At 46.3% G+C, this 17634-nt stretch overlaps 1 protein-coding gene across 1 annotated transcript; it reads left to right on the top strand.

Moving 5' to 3' along the window:
• The first annotated feature begins 5751 nt into the window (after positions 1-5751).
• On the top strand, positions 5752-16399 carry LOC124795727 (serine/arginine repetitive matrix protein 1-like). Its single transcript, XM_047259809.1, has 3 exons — positions 5752-6801; positions 6895-7118; positions 16030-16399. Exons 1-3 carry the CDS (start codon positions 5752-5754, stop codon positions 16397-16399), a joined length of 1644 nt encoding a protein of 547 aa, XP_047115765.1.
• The last annotated feature ends 1235 nt before the right edge of the window (positions 16400-17634 follow it).

Genomic DNA, 17634 nt, shown 5'->3' on the forward strand with positions numbered 1-17634 from the left:
CGGTCTTCTATTAAACCATCTTCTGCTTCCGTTCCCCCCTTCGTGTGACCACTTTCACAGTCCACCTTCTTCCCCCCTCCCCCAATTCCCCCATTCCTTGTCCATCTGCACCTGACCCTCTCTGTACATCAATTCATCAACTCCTGCCCCTCCCTCTGTCCATCAGCCTCTACCCACCCCTCCCTCCCCGTAAATCTCCTCCTTCCCATCCTGACCATCTCGTCCTCCCCCTCTATGTCCATACCCTCCCCCCTCTATCTTTGTTCATTTATTAAAGCCCCTCCCCGTGTCCACCACCTCCATCCCCCACCCACTGTCCATTTTTCCCTTCCCCCCTCTCTGCCCATCTCCACCTCCCGCCTACATGTGTCCATTTCCTCCTCCTCCTTCTCTCTAAAACTTATCACCCCCACCCTAATAGGAGGTTGCAGGTTCTTAACCTCACGGTATTGTTTCCAGACATTAAGCGATATGTGTACCAAACTTGGTTGGAATGGATCTAGGGGTTTAGGAGGAGCTTCTTATCCATAGTTTTGACCTCCTACGCAATTGGTACATGTATTACACAAATATTTAATGAATTTCACACATATTTGTTTGCACATTTCACCTGTATCTGTCTTGAAATTCGTTCTAAAGTTTCGTTTTCACGCATCTGAATGTTTATGACGTCAAATCTCCTCAACTATGTATCGTGCCATGATATAATTCTTCAGGTACATCCAATGTGGCATGTCGACAGTGTCTGCGAAGTAGTGTGATACGAATAGAATAAGTTGCAAAGAAGAAATAAGTTAAAAAAACCTCGCACGATGTGGCAGTTTTTCACGTACCTCAGTATTTGACGTAACACACTGAAGCTCCAAGGAAACTGCTTTAGGCGTGCTATTCAAATACAGAGTTATGTAAACAGGCAGAAATAGGGCGCTGCGGTCAGCAAAGTCTATTTAGGACAACAAGAGTCTGGCGCAGTTATTAGATTCCTTGCTACTGCTGCAATGGTAGGTAATCAAGAGTGAAGTGAGTTTGAACGTGGTGTTATAGTGGGCACACGAGCGATGGGACACAGCATCTCCGAGGTAGCGATGAAGTGGGAATTTTCCCGTACGACCATGATTATCAGGAATCTGGTAAAACATCAAATCCCCGATGTCGCTGTGGCCAGAAAAAGATCCTGCAAGAACGGAACCAACGAAGACTGAAGAGAATCGTTCAACGTGACAGAAGTGCGATCCTTCCGCAGATTGCTGCAGATTTCAGTGCTGTGCCACCAGCAAGTGTCAGCATGCGAACCACTCAACGAAACATCATCGGTATGGGCTTTTGGAGTCGAAGGTCCACTCAAGTACCCTTGATGACTGCCCGACACAAAGCTTTAGGCCTCGGCTGGGCCCGTCAACACAGACATTGGAATGTTGATGAATGGAAACATGTTACCTGGTCGGACGAGTCTCGTATTAAATTGTATCGAGCGGGTGGACGTGTACGGGTATGGAGACAACCTCATGAATCCATGGACCCTGCATGTCAGCAGGGGAGTGTTTAAGCTGGTGGAGGCTCTGCAATGGTGTGGTGCGTGTGCAGTTCCCGCGCGAGATTAGCCGAGCGGTCCAAGGCGCTGCAGTTATGGACTGTGCGGCCGGTCCCGGCGGAGGTTCGAGTCCTCCCTCGGGCATGGGTGTGTATGTTTGTCCTTAGGATGATTCAGAGTAAGTAGAGTGTAAGCTTAGGGACTGATGACCTTAGCAGTTAAGTCTCATAAGATTCACACACATTTGAGCGTGTGCAGTTGGAGGTGGTGGTTAGTGTTTAACGTCTCGTCGACAACGAGGTCATTAGAGACGGAGCGCAAGCTCGGGTTAGGGAAGGATTGAGAAGGTAGTCGGCCGTGCCCTTTCAAAGGAACCATCCCGGCATTTGCCTGAAACGATTTAGGGAAATCACGGAAAACCTAAATCAGGATGGCTGGAGACGGGATTGAACCGTCGTCCTCCCGAATGCGAGTCCAGTGTGCTAACCACTGCGCCACCTCGCTCGGTGTGCAGTTGGAGTGATGTGGGACCCCTGATGAGTCTAGATGCAACTCTGACAGGGGATACGTACGTAAGCGTCCTGTCTGATCACCTGGATCCATTCATTGTGCATGTCCATTGTGCATTCCGACGGACTTGGGAAATTAAAGCAGGACAATGTGACACTTCACGTGTCCATAATTGCTACAGAGTGGCTCCAGGAACACTCTTCTGAGTTTAAACACTTCCGCTGGCCACCAAACTCCGCAAACATAAACATTATTGAGCATATCTGGGATGCCTTGCAATGTGCTGTTCAGAAGAGATCTCCACCCCCTCGTACTCTTACGCTTTTATGGACAGCCCCGCAGGATTATGGTGTCAGTTCCCTCCAGCACTACGTCAGACATTAGTCGAGCCCATGCCACGTCGGGTTGCGTACACGTTGTGTACGGGAGCCGTACACGATATTAGGCAGGCGTGCCAGTTTCTTTGGCTCTTCAGTGTATCTCCTGAAACATATCTCGTACAGTGACATATGTTTATAGGTACATTCAGCGGCGCATGTGGATACTGTCTGCGAAATGTGTTGCAAAAAGCATTAGTGGAAAAAGCATTAGTGTTAAAGAAGTAATCAATTTAAACGTTATGCATGATCCGGCAATTTCTCACACATCTCAGTGTATATGACGTTATGTCTCCTGAACTATTAGTCGTACAATGATACACACAGTCCGCGGCTCGTGGTCGTGCGGTAGCGTTTTCGCTTCCCGCGCCCGAGTTCCCGGGTTCGATTCCCGGCGGGGTCAGGGATTTTCTCTGCCTCGTGATGACTGAGTGTTGTGTGATGTTCTTAGGTTAGTTAGGTTTAAGTAGTTCTAAGTTCTAGGGGACTGATGACCATGGCTGTTAAGGCCCATAGTGCTCAGAGCCATTTGAACCATTTTTTTGATAGACATATCTGCTAGCACATTCTGTGGTGTATGTGAATGTTGCCTGCGGTTACAGGTAGTGAGCTGTGCCGGCTCGTTCGTGTTTGAATTGTCCACTCCATAATCCCGAGTAGGCGGCTTCACGGTGTGTGTCGTAGAGGGCGCTGCTGGGTGAAGACCTGGCCATGCGGCGGCGCGGTTCTTTCCGTCCCTTTTCGACGAACCTGCACCTACCTGTGATCATTGTCTCAGCATATCATCAGTAGGGAAACCGAGTGAAACCTACTGTACTTCGACGTGAACCAGGCTGCAATTTAAGTCACTAATCTATGTTTCGCGAGAAACACGAAATGAAAGTTTGGAAATTTTGTCCTCAATTAATATATATTCTGAAACTCAGGTGAACAAGTATCACTGCCAAGCCCGTGCTAGTCTTAACACAGTCACTCACAATCCCTTTCACTCACGTTAGCAAGTTTATGGTGTTGCATTTCCCGAAAACGTAATAGCTACAAAAATACTGATTGTTTTTGATTGATAATGCTCGCCAAATATTAAGTCTGTCGGTACCCAATGCAGTCACAGTTTTTAGCCACGGACCTGCTCAATACGCCACGCGGAATATATGTCTTTTCTCGTCACAAAATTCACTTAAAAATTCCGAAATTTCTACACACACATCGGAATAATTATGCCGTCACTTTCCAACACTTTTGATGTATGAAACACTGCTAGATCCGGCAACTTATCGTTTCCATTGGAACTACTACTACACACGTCCGATCTCTTTCATGGCTAGGCTTCGACAGCTCTCTAGAATACTTTAAGTCTTCTCTACCAGCCGAGAAAAGCGCGCGAAGAATATTGCTTTACCATTGGTCAGTTTACTCAACAGCCAATAGCAAAACAACCTTCTCCCGCGTCAGTCCGCGCTTTTCATCAATAACTAATCGCAAAATAGTAAACCTAACGACTGCACTTTTTACCGACGTAATTACCTAATATTCTGAAGTTTAGTTTATGCATAAAGTTATTTGCTATTGTTATTTATACCTGAATTAACTTTCCCTTTACCATAAACTTACTTTACAAATCTATACTACAAAAATCCCCTTTGTTCATATCCATACTTCTTCGAAATGTTCCCACACGAAATCATACTACATAACTCGTTAAACAATTATCTTCATATTAACATTAATACTCACTCACGCATCATTCATACTGCTAAAACACATTTATACCATTTTACATACACAAAAAGACATAATAACACTTTATGAAAATACCAGAACAGTTTATGAAAAACATTCTATTATTTTAGTGCACTCTAGTGGGCACAATCGAAATTAAATCAGTCCCCTATCCAATGTTGTCCTCTATCGGCTGATACATAAACTACGTGCGCATCCAGTCTTGCGTCACCATCTGTCACTATCCAGCTCTGAGACACATCTCCCACTTAACCACCTCCAAGGCAGGATCGTTATACGCCGCTACGCCTCAGCCAGACAGAAAGCTGCCACGCGGCGCGCTTCACGCCACGACTGTTGGCACTTGGCGGCGTCTAAATAAATAAAAATCACTTCTTTCGATTTTGTGTGTGTGTTTTCATTTTTTCGCTATAAAAACTTCTCATTCGATTCTGAGGAAACTAATTGGCAAAAAAAGTTGATTTTTGCATAGCTTGCAATTTCACATTATAGCTTGATGATAAAGTGTCTATTTTGTCGATTAGTTATCGTGATATTTTGCAAGTGCTATGTAGCATAAATTTTGAAGGGTTTACAGTAAAAAATATTGTCGCTGGCATCTTTACGTTTGATTCGTTTCAGGTGATAGGCTGGTGCGAACTAAATGTAGCTAGTACACGGAAATTATTTTTAATAGTTGGAGCGAAAGCCGTATCTCACTACTGTACGAAGGAAATAGAAGTCAAAGTACTTTGTTTGTGGGCGTAGTCGCCGAACGCGTCACAGCAGGTACTGTAGCCTGCAGCTCAGTCGTGACCGTTTCGTGAAAATACACGTGCCTTTTTCAAATGAGTGATAGCGAATTGTTGTTGACTTACTGCTGGAAGAAAATGATGAAGAAGAGACATTCTAATCCAACACTTTTATAACGGAAAAGTTGAAATATATCCTATCTTTAAGACAAGGCTAGTCCGTGCGATTATTGGCTTTGGGGTTACCTGAAGTCGCAAGTGTATCGTGATCGACCGACATCTCTAGGGATGCTGAAAGACAACATCCGACGCCAATGTCTCCCCGTAACTCCGGACATGCTTTACAGTGCTATTCACAACATTATTCCTCGACTACAGCTATTGTTGAGGCATGATTGTGGACATATTGAGCATTTCCTATAAAGAACATCATCTTTGCTTTGTCTTACTTTGTTATGCTAATTATTGCTATTCTGATCAGATGAAGCGCCATCTGTCGGTCATTTTTTGAACTTTTGTATTTTTTTGGTTCTAATGAAACCCCATGTCATTCCAAGCATGTGTGTCAATTTGTACCTCTCTATCTACATTATTCCGTGATTTATTCAGTTTTCAAATATATATATATATATATATATATATATATATTATGCAAAGGTTTCAGCTAACTTGCAGTGTTCTACGTTGCGCCAAGACTATAATGGGAGTCGGCCCACGGACGTGTTAGTCCGTTGCTACGCGACGACGTCTCCGGCGGAAAACAAGCGTGGGGCAAAATTTTTTCCGTTGAAGAATGTAAATTAGGTTGTGGTGAAAAGGAAAAAGAAAGAGTGCGAGCCTGCGATGACAGAGCGCGCTCGCCATGTTCCGGCGCTGGAAGTGGTTCCAGCGGCGCCGGAGGTCCGCGTCCGCGCAGCGCACAGCCGTCTCGGCGCTGCGGGACGACCGCATCGTCCGCGAGGCGCTCGACGACTACGTGCGTGACGCCTTCTCGCCGGCGTCGGCGTCGGGGTTGGCGTCGAGGACGCGCTGCTCGGTGCGGCGCCTGCCGCTGGAGGCGGCGCCCAAGGGGGTCGCCCGCTGGCACCTGGACGAAGAGCTGCTCTACTCCGCCCGGCGGCGCTCCTACACCGTGCTCTACCTCAGGAAGTCGCCCACCGACCTCAAATCGAAGGCTGCCCAACCGGACCCCGAAAGCGGTGAGCCCAGTCAGCAAGAGCCTGCCGCGGCCGTTATCTGCGACTGTACCGACTACTCCAGTTGTCCCCACGCGTCCTCTAGCAGATGGATTGGCACCGAGCAGGTGACGACTGGAGAGCCGGGGACGAGTGGAGAGCAGGCGAACAGTCGAAAGCGGAAGGTCGAAGCGGCGAGCCAAACGCCGCCGCCGCGGAAACGTTTCTCTCCCTGCTGGCGGAAACGCAAAGAGAGGAGTGACGAGTCCCGTGTCGCCGACGAGCAGGCGACGGCAGAAGAGCAGAAGGACGAAGAAGCAACCCCAGGGCCGCCGCCGCGAAAACGCTTGTCTCCTTGGAGGCGATTTCACAAACAGAGGTCCAGCTCCGAGGAGGAATCCCGTCGCGCCAAGAGGATTGACACCAAGGAGGCGGCGATCCAAGTGGACAGGTCGGCGTTTCTCATTTCCAAAAGCTCACAGACCAGCACTCCGAGGCCGCACGTCGTACTAGACGAACCCACCGAAGAACCGATTGCCGGTACAGCCGCAGAAGTGGCGGATCCCTCCGAGAGCCCGCAAGTGGAGGCGGATACGCAAACAGACGAGCAGCCCGCTCAGCAGACGGTGGTGAGGGTGCTGCCCGGCCCCTCCGGGCTGCCGACCATCGTCATAGAGAGCACGGGGAACTGGAACGCCTTACAGAGTAGCTCGCAGACGAGCGACGTCGCGGTGCAGGTACGCGCCGAGCAGCTGGTTGCGGCGGCGGGCGAGGCCGCGAGGTTGGGCCGGCCCGCGGAGAGGAAGAGCAGGCTGGCCGTGGACCGGCAGGCGGGCAGGCCGGCCAAGGCGCCGCGGCCCAGGCTGGACATCGCCGCGGCCACCAGGGGCGCCGCCTCCCAGCGGCGGCAGGTGGAGGAGGCGCGCCACGACGGCAGCCGCAGCCCCGGCTCCATGCGCTGGTCCGAGTGGGACGACAAGCAGTCCCCGTGGGCGGCGGCCGAGAAGTACACCATACGCGACACCAACGAAGAGTCCCCCGTCACCAACGGCAGGTCAGACTAATTTTCACCTACTTACGATTAGTAAAGGTACACGTTTTGTTTTGCCGTACAATCGATACGCTGTCCGCCCCCGGTAGCTGAGTGGTCAGCGTGACAGAATGTCAATCCTAAGGGCCCGGGTTCGATTCCCGGCTGGGTCGGAGATTTTCTCCGCTCAGCGACTGGGTGTTGTGTTGTCCCAATCATCATCATTTCATCCCCATCGACGCGCAAGTCGCCGAAGTGGCGTCAAATCGAAGGACTTGCACCAGGTGAACGGTCTACCCTACGAAAGACCATAGTCACACGACAAAAAAATAAATAAATAAATAAATTCGATACGCTCTCTTTCTGTGTGAGCCATAAGTGTTTACGACCAATGAACAACATTATCTTATGTAAATGTGTTTTCTTATTTACTTCGTTTGCTACTTGTATTTTTCTTGCGAGCTACATACTGGGTGGTTATAATTAAAGTGCATCACATCACGGAGGTTCAGTGTGGGCTGCAATTATCTGAGTTACCCGCCGTTTTAGAGTACGACGCGTGGGCTGTCGACTGCGTTTTACTTCTTATCTGTCGTAGCAATATGGCGAAGGCCATTTAATTTTCAGGTCATCACCTCCGTTTCTCTACGGCGTATTTTATAGACCTTTCTCAACACACTTTTTTTAGCTCTCTTCTCTTCCATCGATTGGGACTAACGTGTAGTCGTTTTTAACTCCTCTTTCTTTTTGTGTTCTACAGTTCTGACATGGGCGCCTATGACCCTAGTTTTCGCGCCCTAAAACAAAACAAAAGAAAAACAATCGTACGGCAGCGAAAGCCGTGCGGGATTAGCCGAGCCGTCTCAGGCGCTGCAGTCATGGACTGTGCGGCTGGTCCCAGCGGAGGTTCGAGTCCTCCCTCGGGCATGGGTGTGTGTGTTTGTCCTTAGGATAATTTTGGTTAAGTACTGTGTAAGCTTAGGGACTGATGACCTTAGCACTTAAGTCCCATAAGATTTCACATACGTTTGAACGTTTTTTGAACGGCAGCCAAACCAGGAAGAAATGCTAATGCGTTACCGGGGAGCCGATTTACGCTGGGGAAAAATTACTTCCAATTTTGGCGTTTATACAGTTTGTATGACGGTATGGCATCCAAGCTCTCATTCGGCAAGCCATAACGCCAGTGAACGGGCTAACAATCAAGAAGAGTGACCGTGCGCTGTTAGTGAAATTCTTTTCCGCAAAAGGCAACAACTGCAGTGCTGCATTGAGAGAGTACTGTCGACTCAAAGGTTTGAGAAGGCTCGGTATCATGAAATGGCTTAAAAAAGGTGATAATGAAATTCGAAAACAAGGGTGAGCCTCATGTGGAACCTGGAAGAGGAAGAGTCCTATCCCGGTGGAAATTACTGACGACGTTGCTGTTGCTGTAATTGACCGTGCTGCACGTGCGCCGGGTAGAGCTAGTGCACGCGCAGTGCCGCTAGAACTGTCCATCCCAAGGTCAACAGTAGCGTAAGTTTTGTGGTCTTGTTTAACGCTAGTACCCGTAAAAGATCTAGACTGTGCAGCAAGTAAACCTGACGAGTCGCAGCGACGTTCTCAATTCGCTCTTCGGTTTTTGGCACGAAAAGAAGTTGATGACACGTGTCCAGACAATACATCCAGAGGGCCTGTCGCCTGTATTGTGACGTCTGCACTTTATTGAGACATCTTTGTACAGCATGTGATCTCTGCTTTGGAAGAGCACTGCTGTGTGAAAATCACTGTTTTCACACATGAGGGGGAAACACCTCATGTCGCTCGCTCAATAGAAAATCTATGCAACCTTCTACGAATGCTTTATTTCCAGAGGTTTTCCAGAAGCATGGCCTGCATCATCAACTGATCTGAAACCATGTGACTTTTGGCTCAAGGCATATCTAAAAGAAAGCATTTACCAGCATATCTACAAGAAAGCATTTACCAGCGACACGTATGCAAGAACAAGTTGCTCCGATTACACTGTGGGCAAACTGCTGATCACGTCGTTTTACGGCTGCAGCATCTAGCCGTCGTCTCTGGGACTCATATTGAACAAAGCGGCGCTTTATAATAAAATCAGCATTACGTCTTTCACGTTTGTTTGACCTTTTCCGCCTACACCCCTTCCTAATCCATTACACATGTGAACATTTCTATACGTCTTGCTTGCATTCATCTGGTGGCCCAAATTGGAACTATTTGCTTTTCTGGCGTAAATCGGTTCCGCTTTAAGGCACGAAAATATCAACCATGTTTCGCTGTCATACAATAAGCACAGCACTCACTGGACCTTTGTGAGTAGCTGCACTTTAATTATGATCACCCAGTATGTTGTTCATTTCGAACAGTAACAAACGTTTATCGATATGTAATAAGTTTGCGTTCTTCATTCCATTAGTCTTTTCACTCACTTGTTATCTGATGTGGATCAAGTCTTTTTTATAGTTTGCAGAATGTCGTTATGCACGAATGTAATGCCACAGCGTCAATTTACACTACTACGCGAGAAAAATAATGTGCTATCGCGTATGTCATCAACTTGAAACCTAATAGTACAGGTATAAATACTTTGCAATTTATTATGATTATGTTACAATATGAGAGTATGAGGTTAGGCTGGGGCTACATAGCACAGCTCGGTTGTCAAAAATGCCTTACAGGTTTTTAAGAACATGTGGCGATATTCAAAGATGCGGTTGTGTAGGAACCTAACAGCACAACTTAAATTACTGCGAGTGAAACGAGCAGCAATCATGTTTGTCAAAAATACTTCATTCTTCACTGTTTTCCAAGAATAGATGACGATTTTAGAGTTTGTGATTAGGCAGGAACCCAATACCGCAGCTTAAATTAACCAACAGCACTCATATTTGCGTCAAACGGCACATACAGTGTCTGCTACAGCTGTATCACTGAAAGCCGATCTTCTCTCAGGATAACAGGTGGTGATATTCAGCTCATCTTCTTCTCCGAAGAGTAGATGCTACTCTGGAGGAATTTTCTATACTTTAAAATAACTCGATACACTCGAGTCTGCTTTGAACACTGTATTTTCATAACACGTAGCAGTTTTCATACACTAAACATTTCTCGCAAGATCGACACCTTCCGCACCGACAGACTCTATTACAATTACCTTTCCATACATACAATGTATAAATCTCTCCAAGCTTAACAAGATAACAGTCCCGACTTTACGGCAGTAAGTGCGAGAGTGAATAAAAGTCTCTTCTTTCAACAACCTTCAAATGTTTGTACCAACAGTGTTTTTTAATTTCACAGAATACGATGCGTTTACTCCATGCGCGGTACGTAAAAACTTCTGGGACGGGCTCGTTGACTACCTGCTCGCATCTATCGCCCGTCGGATACACGTCCGTCCGGCACACACATAATTGTGGGGCAGTAGACATACTTCTACCTTACCACCTTTATCTCTAAGATAACGTTTGCTCGAGACGGTGAAAATACGAGTGTGTCTAGAATTTTCTCCGGAATTCTCGAGGCACTACACCTTTTCAACCACATTCTTCCTCTTCTTGTTTAATCCACTAATGTTCTTTGCCATAGCTACTGTCCATTCGAAAAACACGGCCATTTTTTCGACATAGTGTAAATAAATCGGTGAAACTGAGACTGTAATGGCTTACTCTTGCTATCCCAATTGTCATTTCTTCCTTCGTCTAACGAAAGTAATATGTGTTTCCAGTGGCCCGATGGCGCCCGCTTCTGCGCCGTTCTTCGACAGGAGAATAGCAGTGAGTAAAACGTCAGTTTCTGCTACAAATAATTTCCAAATAGTCGCTTTCAGTACTTTAAAATACTATTTTGTTGTTATGGTACAGTTGTAGCAACAGATACTGCAGTAATAATAGCTTTACAGGTAGTTGCTGTGATGATGACGATATGAATACATGTGGTAGTACCAGTAGTAGTAATTTAAGTGGCACGTAGTATTACTACTACTTGTATTGGTGGGAAGTATATGTGTGGAGCGGGGAGGGGGAGGGGCGGGGAGAGGGGGGAGGGGAAAGCTCTAGAGGAAGCCAAAGAGATGAATAAATAAAGCAGATTCAAATGGATGCACGTTGCATTTCTTTTCGGAGATGAGGCTTGCACAGGATGTGGGATGGAAATTACATCAAACCAGTCTTCGCACTGGAGACCACAATAACACGCGGTATACCTTCAAGAATTCACCAGTGTGTTCCCATGATCGGATGTGCATCTGTGTTCCCTTTTGCCTGCTTAATTCGCTGCATTTTTATATTTGCTCCTTTCGTCCATTAAATTCAGTATCTCTTGTAGTATCCAAGAATTTCTTTTAGGTCTTGTCTTTTTACCTATTTCATCCTCGGCTGCCTTAACTAATTCATCTCTCAAAGCTACCCACGCATCTTCTACTCTATTTCTTTTCCTGTTTCAATCAAACATTGACTAATGCTCCATCTGAAACTCTCAACAACTTTTCGTTCTTTCAAATGATCCAGATCCCATATCCTTAATTCCCTACTTTTTTTTTTTCAATTTCTCTAGATTTAATTTACTTCTCACGACAAAAATTATGGTCAGAGTCCATATTTGCTCCTGAAAATGTCTTATAGTTTAAAATCTGCTTCCGAAGTATTTGTCTTGCCGTAATACAACCAGTTTAACACCTCTGAGTGTCTCTATGTCTCTTCCAAGTGTATAGCCTTCTGATTCTTAAACCAAATGTTTGTGATGATTAAATTATGCTCTACAAAAAATTCTACTAGGTGGCTTTCTCTTTCATTCCTTTCTCCCGCCCATATCTTCTCACTATTTTTCCTACAGCTCCTTTTCCTACTATCGTATTCCATTCCCAATTACAATTAAATTTTTTGCTCCCTTAACTAACAGAATAATTTATAGTATCTCATCATACATTGTCTGCGTCTCTTCATTATCTGCAGTGCTAGATGGCAATAAAAACGAGTACTACTGGCTTTGGTATTGGCTACATGCTTATCTTGGCTACAATGGTGCATTCACTATGCTGTTCGCAATAATGCATTTCTACTTTCTTATTCATTATCAGAATGATTATTATTAGCCCTTCGTTACCCCTATTTGATTTTTTTATTTATATTGACGGAAAGAAATCCACTGAGAAGCAGTTGTTTGAGATAAACAAAAGTTGGTAGGTGTGTTTCTACATTTGAATGGTGAAGTCTGTTCAAATTTCGCGCCAGTTGTGTAAGAGTGGTGCTAGTAATGCCAGTATGAGGATGTAAATCATGTTTGCTTTAAATACGCGCTGTAACGGTCGTGAGCGTCATTTATATTTGAGATTGGACGTAGTGAGTGGATGTCAGTCAAGAATGCGACAAAGACGACATTGTCAGCATATCACTGAGTTTGAACAAGATCGTGTAACAGAGCTGTTAGAAGCTAGATGTTCCTTCCGCAGAAAGACTTGGCAAGAATGTAGCCACTCTACAGCAGCTGGCAGCGATGATCACGGGAAGGTACGGTCGCAAGTAGACAGGGCTCCGGATGGACAAGTGACACTACCAAGTCCGTAGTGTGGCACATCGTACTGCATCTACAACAGTTGGCATCATACTTATCAGCAAAGTGTTACAAATCGGTTAGCTCAAGGACAGCTCCCAGCGTATGCCCCGTAGCGTGTGTTCCATTGATTCCAAACCACCGTCGTTTGCAACTTCACTGGTGTCAAGCAAGAGCCGAATGGAGGGTGGAAGGGAGATCTATTGTGTTTTCTGGTAAAAGTCGGTTCTGCCTCGGTGCCAGTGATGGCTCTGTGTTGGTTAAGAGGAGGCCAGGTGAGCACCTGCAACCAACATGTCTGCGGCCTAGACACACTGGACTCACAACTGGAGTTATGATCTAGGGAGAGGTTTCGTATGACAGGAGGAGGACTGCCGTGGTTATTCCAAGTACGCTGGCTGCAAATTTTTGCGTCAGTCTGGTGATACGACCAGTTGTACTGCCGTTCATGAACAGCATTCCAAAGAGTATTTTCCAACAAGATATCGCTCGCACGCATACCACTGTTGTAGCCCTTTATGCTCTACTGTGTCGACAGTTTAATCCTTCATGCTGTACAGAGGGGTCGACAGTAATTTTATCTTGGAACTCTTCCATTTGATCGGTGTTTGCATAGAAAAACAACAATACTACTTATTTACTCCCCAAACTAGTTTCAGCGACAAGTATCGCCATCATCAGTGGGGTTCCTTAAATCTTATTTATTGTACGTTACGGCACGTTTCTTTAAAATTATTGTCTCTGTTTGCGGCATATTTTCTGTGCTTTCTCTGTGTCTAGAATTAGCCGCATGCCGTCCAAACGAACTTCCGGATGACATGACGTACGCTGAGAAAAACGGCAACAGAAAAAGCACAGAGAATATGCCGCTAACAGCGACAACAATTCTTAGAAACATGCCGTAACGTGTAATAAATAAGATTTAAAGAACTAGCTCATGATGGCGATATTTGTTGCTGAAACTAGTTTGGGGAATAAATAAGTAAACAAATAACAAAGTGTTTTGCATCGAGGCGGACTCACAATTCCCATATTGTTGAGGATCGACAGGTTGCCTTGCTCTGACCGATCACAATATCTGTCACCATTCGAGCACGAATGAGACGCCATCAGGCGGCAACTCAAGCGTCATACACAAACAGCATTAACAGTCCCCGTACTGACCGATCAAGTCCAACAGGCATTGAACTTCATCCCAAAAACTGAAATCCAGCACCTACACAACAAAATGCATACACATGTTAACGCTTGCATTCAACATTCTGGCTGTTACAAGACTTACTACTGACGTACCAGCATTTCAAATTTGCAGTGAATTTTCTCGTGCCTACGTTAACCTGTGATCTTCCAACGCTAATCATTAAATACGTTTCCTGGACAAATGTATTCCAGAAATTTCATTGCTCTACATTAATTACTTCTTGCTGTCGGCGTTTTTTTCCACCAGTGTATAAACTTGCACTTACGTGACCACCAGAAGTCTTGTTCCCCCCAGCCACCGAACTTCAGTAATTTCCAATGTGTCTAACTTCAATCTATCCAGTTCCCTTTTTAAATTTTCTAATCTACTTACTGAGCTAAGAGGTCTAACAATGCATGCTCTTACCCATAGAAAGCATGTTTGGTTTTGATGACGACATCTTCCTGAACAGTCCCTGGCGGGACATCTGAATGTGTGACTATTTTACTTCTGGAATATTTTACTGAACAGGGTGCCATCATCATTTAATCATACAGCAGAGCTGTATGTCCTAAAGATAAATAACGGCCGTAGTTTCCCATCTTTTCTGCCGTTCACAACACCAACACAGCAAGGCCACGTTGGCTGATGTTACAAGGCCAGATCAGTCATCTAGAGTGTTGCCCCAGGAACTAGTGAAAAGGCTGCTGTCGCTCTTCAGGAGGCACACTTGTGTCTGGCCTCCCAAAAGACATCCTTATGTTGTGGGTACCGTACGGTACTGCTATCCGTGTCGACAAGGTCCGTGGTTCATGGGATCAAAACTCTTGACAAGCGTTGTTGGAAGAATGATATTCTGCACGTGAAAAGTTATTTTACGAGGGGGCGTTCAGTAAGTAATGCAACACTTTTTGTTTAGTTTTATTCAGGATTCCAAAACACCATATTATTCCCCACACTTTTGTCTACAACATAATCTGCGTTCAATGCTACGATCTTACGCCACCTTACTAGAAGAGCCTGTAAGACCGCATGGTACCACTCTACTGGTCGACGCCGGAGCCAACATCTTCTGCTTCAGTAACCTTCCCATCAACCACGTACTGTTTCCCGCGGATTGCATCATTCTTTGGGTCAACAGATGGTTTTTATGGCCTTCTGTTACGAGGCGAGGAAGCCAGCGGGGACACACCATAAGAGTACCACAACTGGTGGACGAGTCTGTCAGCACTACTAACAGAGATACCCAGTTGTGCAGCGAGATGTTTCATTGTGATCCGTCGATCACCTCGAATGAGAATGTCCGCACGTCCCAACTTAGCAAGAGTCACAGCTGTGTGCGGCCAGCCGGCAGGCGAGAAGTCAGACAGGTTTGAGCAATCTTGTTGCGCTGATGACAAAAAAATGGCTCTGAGCGCTATGGGACTTAACTTCTGAGGTCATCAGTCCCCTAGAACTTACAACTACTTAAACCTAACTAATCTAAGTACATCACACACATCCATGCCCGAGGCAGGATTCGAACGTGCGACCGTAGCGGTCACGCGGTTCCAGACCGTAGCACCTAGAACCGCTCGGCCACCACGGCCGACCGTTGATGACAAAAGACTCGCCAACGACTCACCATGCTTATGTTCATTTAAGGTCTCTGTAGACATGCTGCAAGAGCTTATGAGTATCTGCGATGCTCTGGTCTTCGCCCAAGGCTGCTTGGAACACATGTCCGTTACAGACGCCATTGATCGAGGAAAAAAAGTACTGCATTACTTATCGAACGCTCCTCGTATTTATTTTCGGTAAAATCACGCTAAAACGCAGTTATCCCCATCAGCTAGAGCTGTCGCAACCATATTCAGAAAACATATCTGAAGATGGCGTGTGTATGGCCGAAACGGGCGACACTTACGTAACACTCTTAAAACATCACCCCCACGCAACAGGTCCCACAACTTGCATTCTATACCTAGGAACATAAAGGCAGGAATTTTCATTGGCAGAACACATCTGCAAAGTGCTTCTTCCTGACGTTTTTTTTTTTTTTTAAGTTTCTAACAGGTGGTGGAAGAAACTTGCCGCTGTGACAAAATAACTTGCCCTTACGTCAGCCTGATAGGTTCCAAAGACAGGTGGTTTGGGGAAAGGTCAACCCATCAGCTCCCGGCTGAACCAAACAAAGTGTGCGTCTTTGTGACAGAGTTCCTGGGAAGCAGCACGAGTGGCGCTTTCGTTGCAGGAGGAGAGGCAGTACCCCTCACAACCGGGCAGCACGGAGAGCCTGGTACTGAGGGAGCTGCCTGCCATTGCCGCCGCGAACCGCGAGGCGGTGGCGGCGGCGGAAGCTGTGCCGGCGGGAGCCGCCAGCCCCGTCTCCAGGCGGGGCTCGCGCGTCCAGCGCCGCCGCTCCAGGGCCGTTCGCTCGCCCTCGCCCACTCCGGCGTCCACGTCCACACCGGCGCCGCCCACGCCTCCGGCCTCGGCCCTGGTACCTTCGGGGCAGCACCGCCACAATGTCAAGAGGCACGACTGCCTGGGCCAGCACCAGGATCCCCACGACAGCGGCTCCTAATCTCTCTTCCCTCCCCCCCCCCCACCCCCAAATGTTTTCTTCTGTCTGTATAGCTACCACGCTCCTGCTATTAATACCGTGAAAATTCTCATGCTCCTCAATGGCGATCTTATCATCAATTTATACAGCCTCAGTTTTTCTCAGTCACTAACACGATTATTTCTGATTTCTTGGTACTTGGTCCAACACTGCGACAAAAAATACGAGAAGTAGTCATGAAGTTTTAATTATAACCTCGAAAAAAGTAAGTTACGTGTTTTTTTTAGTGACCGCAATCATGGTACACACTGAAATCCCCGCTTCACAACGCTCAGGCACGCAGCTGGAGGAGCCACAAGAAAAGGTGTGATTCATATCCAATTATCACTGGGCTGTTCCACATTTTTATGGCTTCTCGATGGCGTCTGCCACGGTACTGTGGTCTGGAAACTTCAATGTGTATCAGAACTGCATGCGTACGTAGGTCTCTAGAAGAGCGTAGCGTTCCAAAGGATTGGAAAAGGGCACAGGTCATCCCCGTTTTCAAGAAGGGACTCGAACAGATGTGCAGAACTATAGACCTATTCTCTAACGTCGATCAGTTGTAGAATTTTGGAACACGTATTATGTTCGAGTATAATGACTTTTCTGGAGACTAGAAATCTACTCTACTCTGTAGGAATCAGCATGGGTTTCGAAAAAGACGATCGTGTGAAACCCAGCTCGCACTATTCGTCCACGAGACTCAGAGGGCCATACACACGGGTTCCCAGGTATATGCCGTGTTTCTTGACTTCCGCAAAGCGTTCGATACAGTTCGCCACAGTCGTTTAATGAATAAAGTAAGAGCATATGGACCATCACATCCAACTGTGTGATTGGATTGAAGAGTTCCTAGATAACAGAAGGCAGCATGTCATTCTCAATGGAGAGAAGTCTTCCGAAGTATGAGTGATTTCAGGTGTGCCATAGGGGAGTGTCGTAGGGCCGTTGCTATTCACAATATACGCAAATGACCTTGTGGATAACATCGGAAGTTCACTGGGGTTTTTGGCGGATGATGCTGTAGTATATCGAGATGTTGTCACAATGGAAAATTGTACTGAAATGCAGGAGGATCTGCAACGAATTGACGCATGGTGCAGGGAATGGCAGTTGAATCTCAATGTAGGCAATTGTAATGTGCTGCGAATACACAGAAAGAAAAATCCCTTATCATTTTGCTACAATATAGCTGGTCAGCAACTGGAAGCAGT

This window comes from Schistocerca piceifrons, chromosome 4 (assembly GCF_021461385.2).
Source record: "Schistocerca piceifrons isolate TAMUIC-IGC-003096 chromosome 4, iqSchPice1.1, whole genome shotgun sequence".
Taxonomy (NCBI): Eukaryota; Metazoa; Arthropoda; class Insecta; order Orthoptera; family Acrididae; genus Schistocerca; species Schistocerca piceifrons.